At 53.9% G+C, this 23,172-nt stretch overlaps 2 protein-coding genes across 5 annotated transcripts in view; both read left to right on the forward strand.

The window, feature by feature from the left end:
- Window positions 1–23,172, forward strand: part of LOC144737445 (E3 ubiquitin-protein ligase TRIM62-like) — a 132,472-nt gene that overhangs the window by 83,925 nt on the left and 25,375 nt on the right. The gene's annotated exons all lie outside the window — the stretch shown is intronic.
- LOC144737461 (E3 ubiquitin/ISG15 ligase TRIM25-like) lies at window positions 635–22,521 on the forward strand. Of its 2 annotated transcripts, XM_078620176.1 has the most exons (6): window positions 635–1,711; window positions 3,110–3,205; window positions 14,900–15,133; window positions 16,898–16,920; window positions 17,271–17,365; window positions 18,835–22,521. In XM_078620176.1, exons 1-6 carry the CDS (start codon window positions 1,151–1,153, stop codon window positions 19,383–19,385), a joined length of 1,560 nt encoding a protein of 519 aa, XP_078476302.1. In that variant the 5' UTR covers window positions 635–1,150; the 3' UTR covers window positions 19,386–22,521. The 2 variants fall into 2 exon arrangements, with proteins under 2 accessions (XP_078476302.1, XP_078476303.1); XM_078620177.1 differs by lacking the exon at window positions 14,900–15,133 and having other exon boundaries at window positions 636–1,711.

The following is a 23,172-nucleotide window of genomic DNA, read 5'->3' on the forward strand; positions in this document are numbered from 1 at the left end:
TTTTGTTAAGTTTCTCTGTATTCCTGATCGAGTTATTGTCCTTTTCGTCGCCGTTAAAGCAATGTTAAAAAATCCGCGCTGGTGCCCGATAACAAAATAAAGGTAATTTCACGGCAGATAAAATGGATCGTAACTAATTTCTCTCTCCCAAGTAAAAAAAGAGCAACCCTCACAATTAGCATGGCTGCAATAGCGATTCGGGTCTCATTTTGTAGCTGCTTACCCACAGCTATAAATGCCCTGATAGAGCATTGTCTTTGCACATTTCACCTTTTGGCGTTCTCCGGTCTGAGACTGGTGAGACTAGGCCCTAAAGAAAACTCTCTGGTGTAGGCCAATCCGTTTCAAAGACAATGCATTATATATTAACAGAGCCATGTTTGTTTGCATGTTCGCTGCAAGTATTGTGTGTGGTTAATGCAGCAATTTATTCCTTGCAAAAGGTATCTATTGGTATTTGAAAATCTGAACATAACTCCAGTTTAATTGCCAGAAAGGGTAAAACCTATTATGATTTTCTCAAACTTTGATACCGGCAAAAAAAGGTCCTATTTATTTTTTATGCGCTGATGTTGATGTGATACAGTCGCACTACCCCTGGGGCGCCTGCCCCCTGCCCACATGAGCGGGTCACGGTGCCGGGTTCAGCAAAGGGCCTCGCCCGGTGGTTAGTGGCTCCACAAACTGGACCTTGAGCCCCAGGCACGTGACCGTGTTAAACACGGCAACTCCTACCAGTGTCTCACAGCTCGACAACTGGAACACGACTTTGAGACAGGAACACATTATTTTCACGAAGTAGTTTAAAGCATTAAACTTATAAAAAAAAAAAGTGAAGCTGAAAGATGAAGATAACAACAACAATCTCGTGGAGTAGAGCGGCAGGGAGCAACGAGTTTACAAGCAGCGTTCCCCTGCCAGTTCAGTTGAGACGAGTTGAGGTGAGTTGAGTTGTGATGAGGCGAGTAGAGGTGAGGTGAGATGAGGTGAGGTGGGTTGTAATGAGGTGAGTAGAGGTGATACGCAAATCAAACTGAAAGACTTACTGCTTCCTTGTTGCCCATTTACGTGGTTTGTTCCTCGTTTAGCCTGAGCTACAGAGACTGCCTGAGCTACAGACAGTGCTTTCTCTGAGTGGAGCCACAGAGCCATGGCGAGTGCGGCTCCCAGTGGTAGCGAGGCTCCAGGGGAGTTGACCTGCCCCATCTGCCTGGACGCCTACCGCTGTCCCTGCACGCTGAGCTGCGGCCACTCGTTCTGCCTCGAGTGCGTGGAGGGCGCCTGGGACGTGGCAGAGTCCTTCTCCTGCCCCCAGTGCCGAGTGACTTTCCCTCAGAGGCCCAAGCTGAGCAAGAACTTCACACTCGCCAACCTGGTGGAGCAGCGCAGTGCCGCAGCGAAAATGGCCACCATGGTCTTGTGTGACTTCTGCAACGATGGCACGACCGCTGCCTCGAAGACCTGCCTCAGGTGTGATATGTCCTACTGTGTGACTCATGTAAAGCCTCATCAGGAGAACCCGAAGTTAAGGAGGCACATTCTGGTGGATCCAGCCACGAATCCTGAGGACCGCAAATGCAAGCCGCACAGAAAGAAGATCAAGTTTTACTGCCGACAGGACAAGAGCTTGATCTGCACAACCTGCATCATCGCAGGAGACCACAAGAGTCACAATGTGGCTACGCTGGAGGATGAGCACAATACACGGGAGGTGAGACGGTCTGCCTGTGTGAGCGGGAGCCCCTCCTGCATGAAGTCATTATGTCCCAGTACAAACTGAACAATAATATCTAAATAAATATCATATCTTTCCTCTCTCAGCTTCCCATTGTTTCTTCAAATTTTAACCTTGATCTAATATAAAGTATGCTAAGGTTGTCATAGTGCCGAAATAATATGAAAACATGTTATTATCAATCCTGATATCTGACAAATTTATAAATGTGGTCTTAGTATATTTTATAAAACTGAAGGACTATAAGGCATACAACGTTTTCTCTAAATGACGTGGGTACATACTGTGGTTTGTATACAAAAAAGTGGTTTGTGGAATAGAAAAGCATTCCCCAAAGTGTAAAACGACTGGGACTGGTGAGCTGCAGTGCTCACCACTTGGTAGCCTCGTGCCATTCTGTCCCAGTTTAGCACCGCACCCTACAGCAGCTACCAGGTCACTGGACTTGGCATTCCAGAAATGTTGCTTGATTTTGACGGACCAAGTAACTGCATTTATATTTTCATTAATACTCTCTCTACCGAATTTCTCTAACGCTCAACAGTCACATAGCAGCAGTTCCTTGTGCCATGTAAAACTTAACTAAAACTTTTTTTATTTCACCAAGTGAAGCTCAGTGAGCTATGTAGCTCTTTTTCACAGGCAAACCTGGCCACAAATGACAACTCAACAATGTGGCTTATCAGGTCTAAATATATAGCAGCCAAATGCTCTAAACGCACTTTCCAAAACGTGGACAGAAAAACTGGAGGGCCCAGAGAAAGATCCATGCAACCATGGAGAGAGACATGCAAACTGCATAAACAGGCATCAGGCACGGGTTCGAACCCACGTCCTCCTGTATTGCAGGCAAGGCAGATAACATCTCGCCGCTGAGGTGCCCTGTCCAGCAACTACTCAGATAGCCCCGCCCACCACTCGAGTAGCCCCGCCCACCACTCGGGTAACTCCCGCTCATTACTCGGGTAGCCCAGACCACTTCTCCTGTAGCCCCGTCCACTGCTCAGGTAGCCCCACCCATTGCTCAAGTAGCCCCACCCACTACTCAGGTAGCCCCACTCACTACTCAGGTAGCCCCACTCACTGCACAGGTAGCTCCGCCTACTGCTCAGGCAGCACCACTCACTACACGGGTAGCTCCGCCTACTGCTCAGATCGCTCCACTCACTGCTCAGGCAGCCCTACCCACACTTAGGTAGACCTGCGCACGTTTGAGCTCCTCGTGAAATCAGTTCCCTGCAGCGCTTGATCCCCCAGCCTCCATCGCTGCACCGGGGCTACTGCCCCCATCACTGTGGAGGGTCTGTGTGGAATGGGGGTGAGAGGGGACGATCAGAGAGTGAGTGGAGTCTCCCCCGGTGACGTCTCTCACAGAAACAAGTGGGAGAGGAGACACGGGCGGTGGAAGAGAAGAGGAGGGAGGTGGAGGAGTCCGTGAGGCAGATGGAGGCCGCTCGCAAAGACGTGCAGGTACCGCGTCTGGGCCAGACTCTGTGACCCTGTGACTCCACCCTGAGTAGGGTTTGTGATGGAGGACAACTCTATTCATTCACGTGGACTTCCATTGGCTCTAAACACATTGTGCGACTAAAGACATAACGGTTAATGCGCCTCAATAATCAGGACGAGCAACGAGGTGGTTCTCATCTCCACTGAGAAACTCAATCAGTGGTAGAAATTCCACATTCCAATATCTCCATACAACTTACCACTTCAATGTCTGTAATCTATATTGGTCAGATGAGGTGGTAAGTACCTCTTATCCAGTATTCTGGTGGAAAAGTTGGTGGATCACACCGATGTGAAACCAATTAGACGTTAGAGTAGCCAGGTGCCAGTATAGCAACTGGTTTCGTGATCCCCTCTCTTCATCCATACATATGTAGTGGGTTCGAATTAGGTGCACACACACGCAGCTTGGAGGCAACACTATTTATTAAACGGTAAATAATATAACGCTGTACATGAGGTGGTGACCACCTTCCTCAACTCACTAACACTCTGGCACGTGACACAGACTGGACCAGGCAGGCAACGGCCTGCCTGGCCCAGGACGACGACCCATGATGTCTTCACTTCGGAGGACAGTACAACAGCCTCGCTCAGCGTTCACACCACGCTTATATCTGCTTTGGCGTGGCCGGCTCCGCCCAGGCGTGGCTGGCTCTCTCCAGGCCATGCCTCCCTTCCCAGGCCACGCCTCCCTTCCCCCACCTCTGGGAAGGTCCGGATCCCTCCACCACGTGACCCCCCAGGCACCCCCTTGGGGCCCCCAGCCCTCGTACGGGCCGACACAGTAGTGACCGTTCTATGTCACTACATCACCCCCCCCTGTATAAACACACAGCCTTCCCTGGCTGTAACACAACTGTGAAACATCGAAAAGGTGTGCCTCCGAACCAGCAACATCAATAAATGACCGGCGACCGATAAAAAATACAATCACGTAATATATACAGAATCGACGAGGGTAAAAGGGAACCGCATAGAAAACGGGGAATTAACAACAAATATACATGAAAACTGGCTAACCCACTTACGCTCCAGCACAGCCCTCCCCCGTGAGAATCACGCATGCACTGACATGTGAGTGTGGCCATTGGTACGACGGCGTAGGCAATGAGCAAGGAGTCTGAGAGGCATGTAGAGCAGCCAGTCTTCAACGAGTCCATGTGGCCGGGCCTGGGGAACCAGAAGCGGCCCAAAGGGCACGGCCCCTCCCCCCAGGAGTCAGAACAGGAGGAGCAGGAGTAGCTGACGCATGCTCCACTCCCCCCCCAGTCCATAGCCGGTCGGCATAACCGGCGACTCCAAGGTGCCAGGTAGATACTGCCTCCTGTGACGAGAACCAAACCCTCCTGAGGCATCACTCAACGAACACTCGCCTCCGCTCTTCGGACATGACAGTCACCCGTTAGCACCCCCCCCGCCTTTCCGACGTGGCGTCACAACCAGTAGCACGCGACGGCCATATCGGGGGGAAGAATTTCCATGTTACCACCCCACCGCCTTTCCGACGCGGCGTCACAACCAGTAGCACGCGTCGGCCATATCGGGGGGGGGGAATTTCCATGTTACCACCCCACCGCCTTTCCGACGCGGCGTCACAACCAGCAGCACGCGTCGGCCATATCGGGGGGAAGAATTTCCATGTTACCACCCCACCGCCTTTCCGACACGGCGTCACAACCAGTAGCGCGCGTCGGCCATATCGGGGGGATTTTAACCCAGTCTCTCTCCAAGACTCGCATCGCAGCCTATAGCTGTACCGACCGAGCTGAGACCCAGTCTCTCTCCAAGACTCGCATCGCAGCATATAGCTGTACCGACCGAGCTGAGACGACCCAGTCTCTCTCCAAGACTCGCATCGCAGCATATAGCTGTACCGACCGAGCTGAGACGACCCAGTCTCTCTCCAAGACTCGCATCGCAGCATATAGCTGTACCGACCGAGCTGAGACGACCCATCGTTCACTCACTGCACAACATGCACCCTAACAACTGAGGGATACAGTCCCAACGTAACAGGACAACTCCACCTGAACCTTATGAATCTCCAGCCCACTGTTTCAACGCACCTCGGAGTGTCTCACTCTCCGGGCCGTCAGGTCAAGCCATCAGACACAGCATGATGGGACCACACTCTCTGAGCCATGTGAGTGCACAGCCCACTAGGCTAGACAAGCCACGGAGTGTCTCGATCTCCGGGCTGTCAGGTCAAGCTGTCAGACACAGCATGACGGGACCACACTCTCCGAGCCATGTGAGCGCACAGCCCACTAGGCTAGACAAGCCACGGAGTGTCTCGATCTCCGGGCTGTCAGGTCAAGCCGTCAGACACAGCATGACGGGACCACAATGTTCGTGTTAGACACGCAACTCTCACTGGGCCATCCTGGTCAGGATCTGCGCCCCAAGATAAGTGACAGCCAGCACCACAATTCCAAATCCCTGGCAGCATGTCACCATCGCAATTTAACACCATCACAACACATTCAATTTGAATTATGATCCCCCACAGAACTGATCCAATGCCGAACAGGTACGCACAATTTGTGACGATCCCGAATATTCAATGGTCACAACAATACACCTCACATCCCGTATGCGTACACATCATCTCCGAGACTCGCATTGCAGCATGCAGCTGTACCAACCGAGTGGAGAGAGCAACGCAATTTGACAGCAATTAACGGAAACGCACCACCGATCGATGTAGAACACAAGGGGCATTCCCGCATAAAATACATCATCTGTGCAACAACAGACAGGAGCCAACCAGTGAGGTTGAAACACACCGAACCTGTCATTTCAAAAACCCCTTCAACATTAACCATGGGACTCAGGGCATTCGAATTTTGAGAGCAAAAAAACTATACACAAACCCCAAGAATCGCCGAATTGATTAATACAGTATATGCAGTATATGAAATTCGTACAGTCAATCATTTGGCGCAATGCTCCATCCAGTCCCCACATGGCAACACACACAATCAATACTCCAGACAATCCGTACATAGTAAATAATCACAAGCAAGTACCCAACAGTCCATACACTGTTAACAATTCCAAGCAAAGCTCCATACGGTCTGTACCTTGGCAACAATGACGATCAAAGTTTCTTACAGTTACACGTGACAATCACGAGCGAAATTCCATACAGTATACACAATAACAATGGCGATTTCGCAACAAAACGATTTAACAACACGAGTCATTAACATGGCAACCTACAGGATATCAACAGAGCTCGGGACACCCAACAACGAATTAATCATTAACTACACCCAGAAGATACCGATCTCGACGCCGTAATTAACAACAACACTTGTTACAAGCAGACACCCGCATGGAAGCCGCATCAATTTATCACGCACACAACCGGACGAACACGCTCCGCAAACCAGCGAGTAAAAAAGAACACCCTCCAGATCGCAACCCGGCACACGCAAGATGGGTGAAGTTATTATTATTTTTCTTGGGGACGGGTGCTTGTCATGTCACGACTCGCCTGGCAAACTGTGAATAGCGGAGGGCGGCAAGGTGGAGCACTGGGACGGCCCGAAGAATCTTTCATGGTGAACACGGCCTGCTCTTGCGAACCCATCCACCTCTCGCGCTCGAGCAGAAGGCTGGAACTCCCCCTCTGCAGGCGTTGATGTCGGCGGGAAAGGCATTTCGGCAGCAGGAGCGGCGTTTTGGCGGGAACAGCGCCCCGACCCACCGCCGAAATGGCGGGAGCGGCGCTTTGGCGGGAACCGCGCCCCGACCAGACGCCGAAATGGCGGGAGCGGCGCTTTGGCGGGAACCGCGCCCCGACCAGCCGCCGAAATGGCGGGAGCGGCGCTTTGGCGGGAACCGCGCCCCGACCCGCCGCCGAAATGGCAGGAGCGGCGCTTTGGCGGGAACCGCGCCCCGACCAGCCGCCGAAATGGCGGGCCCACCGCATGGCCCGCATGCCCGGGCCTCCCCCGCCAGCCCCCACAGCGACGATGGTGTCCTCTCCCCGCGGCTCCATCGCTCCGTTCCCGATGGCGGCGAAGCAGCAGTGCGATGCCAGTCCCGCCGCTCCGCGTGCAGCGCCATCTCTCTCTCTCACCGGGGCTGCCATCCCCGGGGCTGTCCGAAGGATAGTCGTCACACCGTCCCCGTCGTACGAAGACGTCCAGATGAGTTTTATATTTGTTTTTCGTGTGCCCATTTTACTTCCCTAGGATAACACCTAGCAATATTTATTTTTCCACCTTCTGACGCCAAATGTAGTGGGTTCGAATTAGGTGCACACACACGCAGCTTGGAGGCAACACTATTTATTAAACGGTAAGTAACATAACGCTGTACATGAGGTGGTGACCACCTTCCTCAACTCACTAACACTCTGGCACGCGACACAGACTGGACCAGGCAGGCAACGGCCTGCCTGGCCCAGGACGACGACCCATGATGTCTTCACTTCGGAGTACAGTACAACAGCCTCGCTCTGCGTTCACACCACGCTTATATCTGCTTTGGCGTGGCCGGCTCCGCCCAGGCGTGGCTGGCTCTCTCCAGGCCACGCCTCCCTTCCCAGGCCACGCCTCCCTTCCCCCACCTCTGGGAAGGTCCAGATCCCTCCACCACGTGACCCCCCAGGCACCCCCTTGGGGCCCCCAGCCCTCATACGGGCCGACACAGTAGTGACCGTTCTATGTCACTACACATATGTAATGCGAGCGTAAATGGGGTTGTTGCTGGCCTGTGGTCCAATCACGCGGCCCGGGGCATTGGGGGGCGGAGCCTGGTCTGCGGGGCGTGTGGGAGGGGTCACCGTTCACATCGGCTCCAATGGGAGGTGAATGGGGGCGGAGCCATCGGGGTATTATGGGAAGGCCGGAAATGACGATCCGGCAGGCGGGAGTCAGGGTCACGTGGGGGGAATGGATAAAAGTGGGAGCCCGGAAGAGATCGGGGCAGTCGGGGAAGTTAAGAGGCTGAGCCACGTTGGGTGGTGAGGAAAAGATCCACGCCATCGGCCACGTGGCCGAAGGACCTCAGCACGCCGTCGGCCAGCGGTGTGCGGAGTGCGGGAATAGAGGAGCTAACAGAGGAGCGTGCGTGGCACGTGAGCGAGAGAGAGCGTGCGTGGCATGCGAGAGAGAGCGTGCGTGGCACGTGAGAGGGAGCGTGCGCGGGGCGCGCACGAGACGACACTTGTCTGGGAGGAGGCCAGTGGGGTACGGAGAAGAACCTGAATAAAAGACAAACGGAGACCAGCAGTGCCTGACGTCTTTTATTACACTGGTGTCAAAAGTGGAACGAGATGTCAAAACATCTCAAGACAAAGAATATACCTGCACCATCTTCAGAAGACGAAGAGGACCTTCCTCCGGTGGTGGCGGTCCCGACTATGGAAGGCGTGGGCGAAGTGGTGGCGAGCAACACGACAGGAGTACAAGATATCGTCGGGGCGGCCGGGCCGTCTGCGTCGACGGTCGCCGAGGACGGCTGGCGACACGTGGCAGTCCAGATTGATTCACTGCAGGCCGTTCTGCTGGATTTAGTCACCCTGGTCACGCCAGCGACGATGCCGGATCGGCCACGCGGCGGGCCTTCAAGCGGGGAGCCTTCGGGTGGGGCCGAGCCGTCCGCCATTGGGGCCTCAGCGAGGCTTCCCGCCCTCTCCGACACGTTGCAGGACACCGCCATCTTGGGTGTGGTCACGGAAGAACGGCGGGAAGCTGCCATCTTGTCGCCGCCGCGGCGGGAAGCCGCCATCTTGTCGCTGCCACGGCGGGAAGACGCCATCTTGTCGCCGCCGAATTGGACGCCTGCATTGGAAGAAAGAAGCTCGGGGACTCACAGCCATCGCCTGACGACAATTAAAGAATTCTCAGTTGGAGGAGATTGGAGGGCATTTGCCTGGCGTTTTCAGTCGGCCGTCCGATCCGCCAAGTGGACGGATGCGGAGGCCTTGGAAGTTCTGCCGACGCTCCTGGACGACAAGTCTTTGAAATTCTTCCGCTCCATCAAGGCCGCGAAGAAGGCGACGCTGAAAGGGGCGTTCGACGAAATGGCGGAAGCGTACGAGCCTCCGGACGACGCACACCGCAGATTCGTCCAGAGACAACGGGCACCGGAGGAATCGCCTGTGGCTTTCCGGGGTGCTGTGCTTAAGCTGGCCATGGCCGCATATCCAGAGACAGAGCCAGACTAGTTGGAGCCCTTGATACTGGGTAAGATGTTGGAGCTGTCCAAGGACTTGGGCATTCCGATGCCGGTGTGCGACCATGAGCAGCTGACCTCCTGGATGGCAGCCAAGTGCCTCGACGTGCAGTTCAACTTGCGCCGTTGGGCACAAGTGACCGCCTGGACGGGGAGCCCGACCGTGGAGGGAGGCGCCACCGGGTGGAATCCGTCAAAGGCCGTCTTCGTGCCGGACGAGAGGGGGCCTGGCGATCTCACTGCAGCGGCGGCCCAGTGGGTTCCTCGAGGGGGAGCTGAGTCGCACTCCGGGCCACCGCTGAGGGATCGTCGAGACGGGGGGGGGGGGGAGCCGGATGGCGGGCCGACTCATCATGCTACCGCTGCGGGCGTCTTGCACACGTCGCGCGGGACTATCGGAGTCGCCCTCGCACGCCTCTTCAGCCGGAGTCCCCTGCCAGGGATGCGACGTCAATGCTGGAGAGTCAACCGTGTCAGGCAAGTCGGTACGCATCAGACACCCGGCAAGGCTTGTCATCTCATGCATCACCGTCGGTATGCGTTCCGGGGGCCTGTTCTAACGGGGGGACTCTAAGGGATCCGCGTCGCTCACTGACACAGTGGCAAAAATTGGCACGGAGGGTGGTCGCAGCTACTACTGGGTCGTTGACCATGCCGGGTTCGATACAGGGGATCGACGTGCGGATTTTGGTAGATTCTGGCGCGTCCGCAACTATCATCTCGGACATGATATTCCATCTCCTGTCCATTCCGCCGTCGCGGGTACGACCGGTTTACAATTCATGTGTTGCGGCGAACGGAGGGAGTATGGGCATCGTTGGTCAGGTGGAGGCGCGTATTTCGGTTGGGGGTGTGTCGACTTCGGGGACGGTGTTAATCTCCAGGTCCCTCGCTGTGCCGTGTTTATTGGGGACCGATTTCCTGGCAAAGATGCCCATTCAGATAAGGGTAGATCAGAATTGTATTGAGTTACCGGCGGGCCAGAAGATTTTCTTTTTGCCGTCGCCGTGGGGCCAGTCCGCCCCAGACCGCCAGGTGCAGGCGCTGTCTGATGTTTCGGTCGACATTCCACCTGGCTCGCAGATGCTCATTCCACTGCGTTATCGGAAGCCCGTGCCTGGGGTCGAGGGGGCGGTGGGGGTGTTGTTGTCGCCGTCCAACGCGGTTACGGCTGGCCTGGCGCTGGTCGCAGCACGAACGATTGTTCAGCCGGGTCAGCCTCCATTTTTGCAAGTGTTGAATGGAGGCGCGGACAATGTCGTCGTGCCGGCCAGAACGGTTCTGGCCCATGATAGGACCGCCTTCGTGGCCCATTACGATCTGGCCCACCGGGGCCTCGTAGGGGGGGGTTTCAGCCTCGACGTCGCAGGACGATCGATGGATCGCCTGGTTGTACCAAGAAAATGCGTCCTTGACTACGGACCAGCGGTTCGCGCTTCGCGCGCTGTTGGAGAAATATTCTGATGTCTTTAGTAAAGACGATTTCGATCTGGGACGCACCTCGTTGCTCTCCCACCATATTGATACCGGGGATGCTGCTCCCATTCGGATGAATCCACATCGGTTGAGCCCGGCGGAGAGGGATCATGTACGCGGCGCTGTGGATGATATGCTAGCCGCTGACATTATCTCTCCGTCCAACAACCTGTGGGGCGCTCCGGTGGTCCTGGTAAAGAAAAATGATGGTAATTTACGGTTTTGTGTCGATTTTCGGAGGTTAAACAACGTGTCGGTTGCGGACGCTTACCCCCTGCCGCGTATGGATGATTCCCTCGATGCCTTGTCTGGGGCGAAATTGTTTTCCACTCTTGACCTCTCTTCGGGGTTCTGGCAGCTCCCCCTGGACGAGTCCTCGAGGGAAAAGACAGCTTTCCATACGCCGCAGGGCCTGTTTCAGTTTAATTGTCTTCCCATGGGGTTGAACGCCGCCCCTGCTACGTTCCAGAAGTTGATGGAACTCGTGTTGACCGGTGTGCAGTGGGACACGTACTTGATATATTTGGATGATATTATTGTGTTCAGCCATACATTTGAGGAGCATCTTCAGAGATTGGATGCTGTTTTTGCTAGAGTGCGTTCCACCAATTTGAAATTTAAGCCCAAGAAGTGTCACCTTTTGCACCGATCCGTGCGCTATTTGGGCCACATAGTCAGCTCTGACAGTGTGGCCACGGACCCGCAGAAAACGGAGTGCGTCCGGGACTGGCCGATTCCGGCCACGGTGGGTGACGTGCGTCGTTTTGTCGGGTTCACTTCCTATTATCGCAAGGTTCGTTCCAAATTTTGCCATGATCGCGAGGCCGTTGCACCTCCTTACAGCAAAGAACCGGAGGTTCAGCTGGGGGCCGGCGGAGGAGGTGGCGTTTCATGGCCTACGCGATCGCTTGGCGTCAGCGCCGACGCTGGACTACCCTGATTTCACTCTGCATTTTATTCTGGATACCGACGCTAGTGACACGGGGATTGGGGCCGTCCTATCGCATCGAGCGCGTGGTGGCTTACGGGAGCCGCGTTTTATCTCCGGTGGAGACCCGCTACTGCGTTACCTGCCGGGAACTGTTGGCTATAGTGCATTTTGTCCCTAAATACCGCCCGTATTTGTATGGCCGCAAATTTATTGTGCGCACGGACCACGCGGCTCTGCAATATTCCCTGAAAGTTGACCAACCGTCTGGCCAATTGGCGCGATGGTTGGAAACTCTCGTTTGAGATTCAATATCGTAAGGGGTCGTGTCATGCAAACGCGGATGCGCTCTCCCGATTTCCGCAGGGATCCCCCTGCGTCTGTGCCTCTGGCACGAATAGGTGCACGCGGGTCCCACAGCCCCCGCATCCTGTCATGTCCACTGTGAAGATGCCCAGGGCTTCCACGTGTCCGGAAACGGACGACGAAGTTTTGAATTTGCCGCGTTCCGTGTGGATTCGAGAGCAATTGCTCGATGATTCGCTGGGGGCCTTACGGAGTCGGGCTGCAAAGGAGAGGGGATATCCGTCGTCCGATGGGATGCTGGGAGCGGCTCTCCGTGACGGATTGTTGATGTGGAGGGAAGGCTTGCACAACCGCTGGCGTCTTGTTGTGCCGTCGTCGTTGCGATATGAGTTGATTCAGATTCTGGACGCTGAGAAGTTGTTACATCTCGGAGTGCAGAAAAGCTTGTTGACGTTACAGCGGGATTATTTTTGGCACGGCATGACGACTGATGTCGTCGGGCATATTCGGGCGTGCTCCGACTGCGCCCGGCGGAAGCCGCCTAAGCAACCGTATGTTCCCCCAGTGCAGTCAATACAAGTGTCGCGGGTTAACGAGTTGGTGGCGTTGGATATTCTGGGGCCCTTTCCCCCGTCCACTCGGGGGAACAAATTTTTGTTGGTCGGGGTTGAATATCTTTCCCGCTGGCCGATGGCCTATTCCCTTGCCCGACCAGTTGGCGGCATCTATCACGGAGGCATTTCTGTTCGGATATGTGATGGACAAGGGGGCGCCGGAAAGGTTGCTTACAGACCAAGGGTGAAATTTTTCTTCCAACCTATTGCGGGATGTATGCGACGCACTGGGGACTAAGAAGGTTCGGACGTCTCCCTACCATCCACAAACTGATGGGATGGTTGAACGGTTGAACCGGACCCTGTCGGCCATGCTCCGTCATATGGTTAGCGAGAAGCAGGCCGATTGGGATTTGCATATCCCTGGGGTGCTCTCCGCTTACCGGATGGCGCCGCATGCGTCAACAGGGAATCGCGGGAGGCGGCCCGATTGGCTACGGCCAGGACCCAGGCCCGGAACGAACGTTGCGCCCGGCGCTCTCATTGTGGGTTCCCCTGGCGAGTGGGGGACATGGCCTGGCTCCACTGCCCACAGGTACTGGTGGGGACCTCCCCTAAGTTGCACAAGCCCTGGCAGGGGCCGATTGTGCTTATTGAGGTCCCTAGCCCGCAGTCCGCGCGCATTCGGGTCGGATCACGGCGTTGGTACGTTCACACATCCCAATTGAAACCCTACGTGGCCCCGCAAGTGGATGCGTCATCCACTGGCGCATCCGACGCGCCACTGACTTTGCCTGTTCAACCTGCAAGCACGCCTGTTGTGCCTCCTGTAGACGGGCCGGCTGTGATCCTGCCGGACACATGGATTCCTGCACCGGGTGGGCCTACCACGGCGACGGGGACACTTGGCCCCGCTGCCCCTCCAACCCCGCCGCAGTTGCAGTTGCAGGGTGCCCCAACTACGGACCTCTCTGGAGAACGAGGTCCTGGGACGGGCAGGCCTCCACCAGCGGCAGATGGTTCTGGTTCCGCCGCTCCTAAAACCCTGTCGGGATTGCGACCTTTGAGGGCGTCACCTCTTGTGAAAGACGGGCCGGTGACCCGCACTCATTCCAAATCCCTTCCCTTTTGTTAAGTGTGTTGTTGTTATACTCTCCATTGTGTCTGGTGATTCCTGATTGTAATGCTGTCGCTCGCATTATTTGTCCTGTTGCAGCCGGGACGGCTGGCTTTTCATCTGGGGGGGGCTCATGTAATGCGAGCATAAATGGGGTTGTTGCTGGCCTCTGGTCCAATCACGTGGCCCGGGGCATTGGGGGGCGGAGCCTGGTCTGTGGGGCATGTGAGAGGGGCCACCGTTCACCTCAACTCCAATGGGAGGCGAGGTGAATGGGGGCGGAGCCAGCGGGGTAGTATGGGAAGGCCGGATCTGACGATCAGGGAGGCGGGATCAGGGTCACGTGGGGGGAATGGATATAAGTGGGAGCCCGGAAGAGATCGGGGCAGTCGGGGAAGTTAAGAGGCTGAGCCACGTTGGGTGGTGAGGAAAAGATCCGTGCCATCGGCCACGTGGCCGAAGGACCTCAGCACGCCGTCGGCCAGCGGTGTGCGGAGTGCGGGAATAGAGGAGCTAACGGAGGAGCATGCGTGGCACGCGAGCGAGAGAGAGCGTGCGTGGCACGCGAGAGAGAGCGTGCGTGGCACGCAAGAGAGAAAGTGCGCGGGGCACGCGCGAGACGACACTGGTCCGGGAGGAGGCCAGTGGGGTGCGGAGAAAAACCTGAATGAAAGAAAAACGAAGACCAGCAGTGCCTGACGGAGTCTTTTATTACACATATGTGGTTTTCTCTCACATGCAGAATATTCATTTGAAGAGGAATTGGCCTAACTTCAAAATTCCTTATGGCTCAAATTGCTGTAGGCAAATTCCAGATTTATATTTGCTTCATGCGAAGGCAAACAAAACATCGTCCTGATAGCCTTGCGCAATGAGAATGGCACAGACCCTAAATGTACTCCTGAAGACATTTGATTATTTCAATGCCTCATAGCCCCCGAATCGTGTTGTACTGACAATGCACAGCAGTGCTATCAGAGGAAGAAGGAGGGCTCAGTGCTGCAGACTCTGGACACCTGAATGTCATTTCACAAAGGACCAGACATTTAAAAAACAGAGGTGGCATTTCTTTCTCTTTGCAGGGATCCATGACAGATAAAAAGGCCTCAATCTCAGTCAGATTCGCCCACGCGAGAGCAACGCTGGATGCAGAGGAGAAGGCGGCTTTAGAGCAACTGGAGCAGAAAGGGCGCAAGCTGTTGTCCCAGATCGAGAAGAAGATCGCTCACTACCAGGGGGTGATCAGCGAGCTCCAGGCAGCAGCCACTCACCTGCAGGTCCTAGCGCAGGAGAGGGACTCGCTCGCATTCCTGCAGGTGAGTGATGAGTCTCCAGTGTCGCAACTGGCACAAAGCCCTCTTACCAGCAGCAGGAGAGGGAGGCTCCTGAATGAGAGCTCGCATCTCCTGGGCTTGAGAACACAGCTTCACTCATGGACTCGCATCGCAGCTCCAGTGGCTAACATTTGGAAGGCCAGCTCATATTTTCTCAGTTAAATTAATTCTCTCTCTCGTCCTTTAACAGATTCCCATTAAGTTTGTTTCATTGTGAATATAAACTAAATGTGAATGGAATTTCACTTTTCAAATCAACCATACAACAACAATGTACACGGTATTCATGATTATCATCAGCCATAATCTATCCACTTATTGAGGAAGGCCTCCCCAAGCCATTGCCACATGTCATGATGCCGCGATGCAACAATCCACCAGCGCCTGCTCACGACCCGATGTCATCTCTCCTTCTTACTTCGTGTACCTCCACTTGGATGCGCTACCTTCATTGCTCATATCAGGGATGCTAAAATAAATAGGTCTCATACACTTATTAATGATATCATTGTCTTGGATATCACTTCTACAAGATCTGCACCATGTGCATTGGTAACTCCAGAAACTTCTAGTCCTACATTCCTCTCAACACAGATCAATATCAACCGGTCTCACTCTGAAATATTTGCCCTGCAAATTAGTGTTGGTCCTCATGGGGGTGGCGAGATGTTAACTACCTCGCCTGGTATACCGAAGGTCCGGGATTTAATCCCAACCCTGACGTCCTTATATATTTGGAGTTTAAATGTCTCCCTCCATGGTCGCATGGATTTTTCTCTGGGTCCTCCAATTTTTTTACTCCACATTTGAAAACGTGCGTTTAGAGTATTGGGCTGCTAGAAATTTCCACGACATGAACAACTTCGTTGAGCTATCATTTGTGGCCAGGTCGCTTCTGAAAAAGAGCTAAATAGCTCCGTGAGCCTTACCTGTGTAATTAAAGACTCCGTCAGGCACTGCTGGTCTCCGTTGGTCTTTTATTCAAGTTCTTTCTCCGCACCCCGCTGGTCTCCTCCACTCACCAGCGTCGTCTCGCGCGCGTCCCGCTTGCGCTCCCTCCTCAGCTCCTCCACTCTTCCTCACACCCCGCTGGTCCTGACAAGGGACCAGCGTCTCCTCTCGCATGCCGCGCACGCTCCTCTCGTGTGCCGCGCACGCTCCTTTGTTAGCTCCTCCTCGCGCACGCCCCGCATGCGCTCTCCCGTCAGTTGCTCTGCTCCTCCCCGCTCCGCACACCGCTGCCCAATGGTGTGCCGAAGCCCCATCAGCCACGTGGCTGATGGCGCGGCGGCCACTCAATGTGGTCCCGCTTCTTCACTCCAACAACTGACCCCTATCCCTTCCGGGCTCCCACCTATATCTTCTTTCCCATGTGACCCTGACTCCTCCCCTTCCGGATCGTCAGATCCGGCCTTCCAATACTGCCCTGCTGGCTCCACCTCCATTCACTTCGCTTCCCATTGGAGCCGAGGTGAACGGCGGCCCCTCCCACACGCCCCCCATACCGGGCTCCGCCCCCCAATACCCCGGGCTGTGTGATTGGGCCAGAGCCCAGCAGCGACCCCATTTACGCTCGCATTACACCTGGAAAATAAATTGTAGTTTATCGTTAACTATGAATCGGTCTCACTCTGAAATATTCGCCCCATAAGTCAGTGTTTTCCACCCACGATGTTCCAGTGGGAACTCCACTGATCACAATGGATTGGAGGTAGAGTCACAGTAACGCATCTCTCTCTCCCACAGGGGCACCTGGAGGAGACGTGCAGGTAAAAGACGACTTTCACTCACGACTCGACACATGACAACATGGGACTGAGTGTGGGGTGCGGGCAGTGAGACATTGGCTGTGTGTGGGGATGCTGTCTGTGGTGATGGTTTGTGTGGCTATGGTGTTTGTGGTGATGGTTTGTGTGGTGATAGTGTGCGTGATGATGTGTGTGGTGATGGTGTGTGTGGTGATGCTGTATGTGATGATGCTATGTGTGGTGATAGTAATGCTATGAGGTGATGCTGTGTGATGATGCTGTGATGCGTGTCTATGTGATGGAGTTGTGATGGTCCTGTGAGTGACGATGCTCTGCGTGAGACAGTAGCCATGTCTGTTTTGCTTTCACAGGGCAGGGAGGGTTACAGCAGATCCACCCTCATGTCCTAGCCAAGAGGACATTGCCTCGCTTAAAGGCACCGAGGAAACTGTGGCCAACTTCCTGTGTGAGTTATTCAGTGTGAAACATGGGTGATGGGGCCATCTTCACAAAAAATGATCACCATGTGTGTGTGCACGAGGTCGACTCAGCTTTAAATGCTTACCTAGTTTTGTGTGTAAATATCACCACTAGAGAGACAAAGGTGGCCAGGCGTAGTGCTGGCCACCAAGTCCCTCATGTGCTGTGCCAGCTTTCAAAGGTTCTGGTTTTCCCCGACAGTCTGTTAAGGCAACACGGAGAATATTTATCTTCGTTTACATCATGGAACTTGATGCGGTGTTTGAACAAAATCGCCACTAGAGAGACAAAGGTGGTCGGGCGTGGTGCTGGCCATCCACCGCCTCGTGTGCCGTGCTGGTCTTCATAGACGCTCGCTAACAACACTTGCCCCAATGGTCTGTTGAGGCTAAACAGGGGATCTTTGTCTTTGTTCACATCCCATTCCAGGACACTACTAAACAACACCATGATACTCAGTGTGGTGTTCTTGCGTAAATAATCAGCATGAGTCAGGGGTAATTGTGATGTTGACATGCAGTGCATGCCTGTGAATGTGTATGGGTGGGGGGAGCGGTAGCATAGTGGTTAGCACACTGCACTACGAACCCTGTTACCTGGGTTTGATTACCCACCATGGCTAATATCAGTTGCAGGTGATATCTTATCCAGTCCAGGGCCTCTACTGGGCAGTTTCAACCTCAAATGAGTTCCTGATGCTGGTAATAGTCATAATGATGGTGATAGTGGTCGTGATGAGGATAGTGGTACATTGGCCAGTCATCTCAGTCGACCCATGGCACCTGGGTCTGCTCCATGACCTCCTGCCAGTGGGCGTTCTACACTTCACGTGGCCTCAACGTGCACATAGCCTGGCACAGGCCCCGTGGTGACCGCCACTTAGTGGCGAATGGCTGTTGTTGTTGTTGGTAATGATGCTAATGTTGGTGATAATGTGAGTGATGGGGACGGTGATGGCATTGGTGAATGATGGTGTTGGTCGTGGTGATGGTCATAATGGTGACATTGGTGATAATATAGGTGGTGATGGTTGTGATGGTTTTGCTGATGGCGCTGATAGAAGTAGTGATGATGATATTGGTTACGGTGATAATGGTAGTGATGGTCGTGACAATGATTTTGATGGTCGTTATGATGGTTATAATGATGCTGGTTGCTTTGATGATGGTGATGAAGATGGTGATGAGTTGGGGTGATGGGGATAGTGGTGATGGTCGATGTGATGGTAGTGATGGTGGTGGTGATTGTTTGTGAAGGTGCTCGTGGTGGTGATGGTGATGTTTATGTTGTTGTCATTGATGATATTGATGGCGAGAATGGTTGGTTATGGTGATGTTTGTGATGTTTTAGGTGATGGTAAAGATAATGGTTGGTGATGGTGATGTTGATGGTGGTGATGGTGGATGATGGTGATGACGGTGTTCTGTAGTGATGTTGTCATCGCTGTTGTCACAGACGGACGCTCACCGACTCTCGACACAAACTCAGCTCATAACCAACTCCAGATCTCCTCGGATCTCAGGACGATGACGCGGACCCGTGACTCCCAGGGTCGACCCGATCATCCACACCGGTTTGATTACTGGTCACAAGCCCTGTGCTCTGAGAGCTTCTCGTCGGGTCACCACTACTGGGAGGTGGACGTGGGGGACGCGAGGTGGTGGCGGGTTGGAGTCGCATACGGGACGATCCCACGGAAAGGGAGTGGTGGTGCTACACCGTTGCTGGGAGGGAGCGACGCGTCCTGGTGTTTAGAGAAATATGACAACTTCTCAGTGTTTCATGGTGGAGTGAAGACTGCACTGTCGGTGAGGGGGGCCCCCTACCCCCGCAGAATCAGGCTTCAGCTGCACTGGGAGGAAGGGCTCCTGGCGTTTTACCGCGCCGACTCCATGGAGGTGATCCACGAGGTTCGGCAAATATTCTTGCAGCCTCTCTACCCTGGGATGTGTGTGTGGTGTTTGAATGCACCATTGAAGATCATGGATCTGAGTCGTGCATCCTGAGGATGGGGAGAGACAAAAACCCAAAAAACAGAGGAGAGGGGGGATGTTGAGGAGAGTGTGAAGTGAGGGTGAGGGGAAATTCTAGATTTGAAGCTTTCGTGACTGCAAGGATTCATATTCTTAGGTTTTTTCGGTGACTTTACCGAAAAAACCTAAGAAGGTGAGGGGAAATTGGAGGGGAAGGTGGCAGGTGAGCATGGAGGGTGATGGTGAGGGTGAAGGGTCAGGAGAGGGTTAGGAGAGGAGAGGATGGGAAGGAGTGGGTATTGAGACGGTGAGCAGAGGGTGAGGTGAAAATTCAGGGAAGGGTGAGGTGAGCATGGAGGGGTAGGGTGAGAAGGGAGGGTGAGGTTCAGGTTGGTGTGCGTGAGCGATGTCGCCTGTCAAGTACAAATCGCCGGTGTGGAAGATTGAGGGATTTTAATGAAATCTGAGTGGGGAATCAGCACAGCCCCAAAGTCCATGTGGTCACTCCTTCACCTGCAGTGCGTGCTCGCGTCACCATGCCTCCTCATCCCTACGATTCACCATCATCACCATCATTATCACCATCACCACCATCACTATCAACCACCATCACCATCATTATTACTATCAACACCACCAAAACCATCACCAACATCGTCACTATCATCACAACGATCACCACCATCATTACCATCACTCCATCATCATTACTATAATAGAGGTGCTAGACACTCTATTCAGTAACCTGCGGGGCCACTATGTATTAGAGGGGCAATGCAGTGTTATCACTCTGGGACCAACGGCCGGGGTCAGGGAGAGGTGAGAGCGGATGGTAAACACGGATTACCGCCAGACCAATGGCCAGGGGGTTAGATGAGGTAAAGAGGATCGAAAACGCAGATTGTAAAGAACCAATCAGAGGGTCCCACGAGGGAGCGTGGGATTGGATAAGGACCGTTACAAACGGGTATAAAAGGGCGAGCGTGGGGAGCGCCCGCCAGTTCTCCTCACACGAGTGAGTGGTTGTTGTGAGGGTGAGTGGTGAGGGTGAGTGGTGAGGGTGAGTGGTGAGAGTGAGTGGTGAGGGTGAGTGGTGAGGGTGAGTGGCGGTTGTGAGTGGTGATTAGTGAGTGGTGAGCGTGAGTGGTGAGGGTGAGCGGTGAGTGTGTGATTGGTGAGGATGAGTGGTGAGTAGTGAGGGTGAGTAGTGAGGGTGAGTGGTGGTTGTGAGTGGTAATTAGTGAGAGGTGATGGTGATGGTGAGCGTGAGTGGTGAGTGCTGAGGTTGAGTGGTGAGGGTGAGCGGTGACGATGAGCAGTGAGGGTGAGCAGTGAGGGTGAGTGGTGATTGGTGAGGGTGTGATTGGTGAGGATGAGTGGTGAGTGGTGAGGGTGAGTGGTAAGTGTGAGTGGTGAGTGGTGAGGGTGAGTGGTTGTTGTGAGGGTGAGTGGTGAGGGTGAGTGGTGAGGGTGAGTGGTGAGAGTGAGTGGTGAGGTTGAGTGGTGAGTGGCGGTTGTGAGTGGTGATTAGTGAGTGGTGAGGGTGAATGGTAGTGGTGAGTGGTGAGCGTGAGTGGTGAGGGTGAGTAGTGAGGGTGAGCGCTGAGCGGTGAGGGTGAGGAGTGAGGGTGAGCAGTGAGGGTGAGCAGTGAGGGTGAGTGGTGATTGGTGAGGGTGTGATTGATGAGGATGAGTGGTGAGGGTGAGTGGTGAGGGTGAGTGGTGAGGGTGAGTGGTTGTTGTGAGGCTGAGGGTGAGTGGTGAGAGTGAGTGGTTAGGGTGAGTGGTTAGGGTGAGGGTGATTGGCTTTTGTGAGTGGTGATTAGTGAGTGGTGAGGGTGAGTGGTGAGGGTGAGTTGTGAGCGTGAGTGGTGAGTGGTGAGGGTGAGTTGTGAGTGGTGAGGGGTGAGAGAGTGGTTAGTGGTGAGGGTGAGTGGTGAGGGTGAGTGGTGAGGGTTAGTGGAGAGAGGTGAGTGGTGATTGGTCAGTGGTGATTGGTGAGGATGAGTGGTGAGTAGTGAGGGTGAGTGGTGAGAGTGAGTGGTGGTTGTGACGGTGAGTGGTGAGTGGTGAGGGTGAGTGGTGAGGCTGAATGGTGAGTTGAATGGTGAGAGTGGTGAGGGAGAGTGGGGAGTGGTGAGGGTGAGTGGTGAGGGTGAGTGGTGAGGGAGATTGGTGAGGGTTAGTGGTGAGGGTGAGTGGTGAGGGTGAATGGTGAGTGCTGAGGGTGAGTGGTGAGGGTGAGTGGTGAGCGGTGAGGGTGAGTGGTTGTTGTGAGGGTGAGGGGTGAGGGTGAATGGTGAGAATGAGTGGTGAGGGTGAGTGGTTAGGGTGAGTGGTGAGGGTGAGTTGCAGTTGTGAGTGGTGATTAGTGAGTGGTGAGGGTGAGTGGTGAGGGTGAGTGGTGAGCGTGAGTGGTGAGGGTGAGTGGTGAGGGTTAGTGGTGAGGGGTGATTGGTGGTGGTGAGTGGTGAGGGTGAGTGGTGAGCGTGAGTGGTGAATGGTGAGGGTGAGTGGCGAGGGTGAGTGGTGATGGTGAGTGGTGACGAAGAGTGAGGTTGAGTGGTGAGTAGTAAGGGTGAGTGGTGAGGGTGAGTGGTGAATAGTGAGTGGTGAGGGTAAGTGGTGATGGTGAGTAGTGAGGGTGAGTGGTTAGGGGTGAGTGGTGGGGATGAGTGGTGAGGGTGAGTGGTGAGGGTCAGTGGTGAAGGTGAGTGGTGATAGTGAGTAATGAGTTGTGAGGATGAGTGGTGAGTGGTGAGGGTGATTAGTGAGTAGTGAGGGTGAGTGGTTAGGGTGAGTGGAGACAGAGAGGGTGAGTGGTGAGCGTGAGTGGTGAGTATTGTCAAAGCCCGGTGGGCTTTGACAATACCTTAGTATCTGTATATATATGTAAGGTTATTAAGAAATGTATTTTTCACCCGGGCAACGCCGGGTACTTCTGCTAGTGTTACTATAAATGTTAACATTCGCAGCTTAAATCCAAAATACGTTATTAAAGATTTACCTCAGAATGCTCCAGAGTTGTGTTACATTCTTAATCACGTAACTCTATCTGGACAAGTTGTAACCTTACACCACTGTTCCCTACCTCATAGCACAGTAAATGTAATCAGCACAGTGACTTTACCTCACGTGCCTGTACGCAAGAAGTAAAACTTTTACCTCAGCCCGTGTCTCACCGCCTCGCTGCTTAGCAACATCACTGCCGCCAATCTGATGTTGGTTTCCCGCCAAAATCAGAGGTCAGAGGGCAGGTGGGCGGGGCCTGACGGCAGGTGGGCGGGGCCTGATGGGGGGGGCGTGTCCTGCGTGGGTCAGCGTTGAGCTCTGATCAAGCCACCTTTGGGTGTGGATGCAGGTCACAGTGTGATGATGGACCGCCTTGCTCCTCGGGAATGCAACGTGAACGTTCGTTCACAATTACAATAATATTCGAAAAAAATAATAGACGGCGACCTGAAACTCACAATCTCCCGCGCAATTAAGAGTCTGGTTTCCATGAGGATTCCTGTGCCACCACAGCTATGATGGATAATTATTTTTTCTTCAGTAACCTGCATAAAGGCCACTACTTCTGTGTACTATTCATTGCCACGTCAAAAGCCTTTGATACTGTTGACCATGATATTCTACTCACACGACACAATAATATATCATTTTCAGACAGGAAAATAAAATGGTTTCAGAGGCACCTCTCAGGCTGTTTTCAAAAGGTACATCCTGGTAACATCTCGTCCAAAAATATTGAAATAGCAAATGTTGTTCCACAAGGTTGGGTGGCTACTGTGATGCTGCATACAGATCGGCTACTAATGTA

The sequence above is a fragment of the Lampetra planeri genome, chromosome 69 (genome assembly GCF_965212315.1).
Source record: "Lampetra planeri chromosome 69, kcLamPlan1.2.h2, whole genome shotgun sequence".
Taxonomy (NCBI): domain Eukaryota; kingdom Metazoa; phylum Chordata; class Hyperoartia; order Petromyzontiformes; family Petromyzontidae; genus Lampetra; species Lampetra planeri.

Bases quoted from the DNA above. Each gene is read 5' to 3' on its own strand.
- LOC144737461 (XM_078620176.1), top strand. From the start codon at position 1,151: ATGGCGAGTGCGGCTCCCAGTGGTAGCGAGGCTCCAGGGGAGTTGACC. The intron at 3,206-14,899 runs GTACCGCGTCTG...TTCTCTTTGCAG, and splicing joins CCGCTCGCAAAGACGTGCAG to GGATCCATGACAGATAAAAA. The intron at 16,921-17,270 runs GTAAAAGACGAC...TTGCTTTCACAG, and splicing joins CACCTGGAGGAGACGTGCAG to GGCAGGGAGGGTTACAGCAG.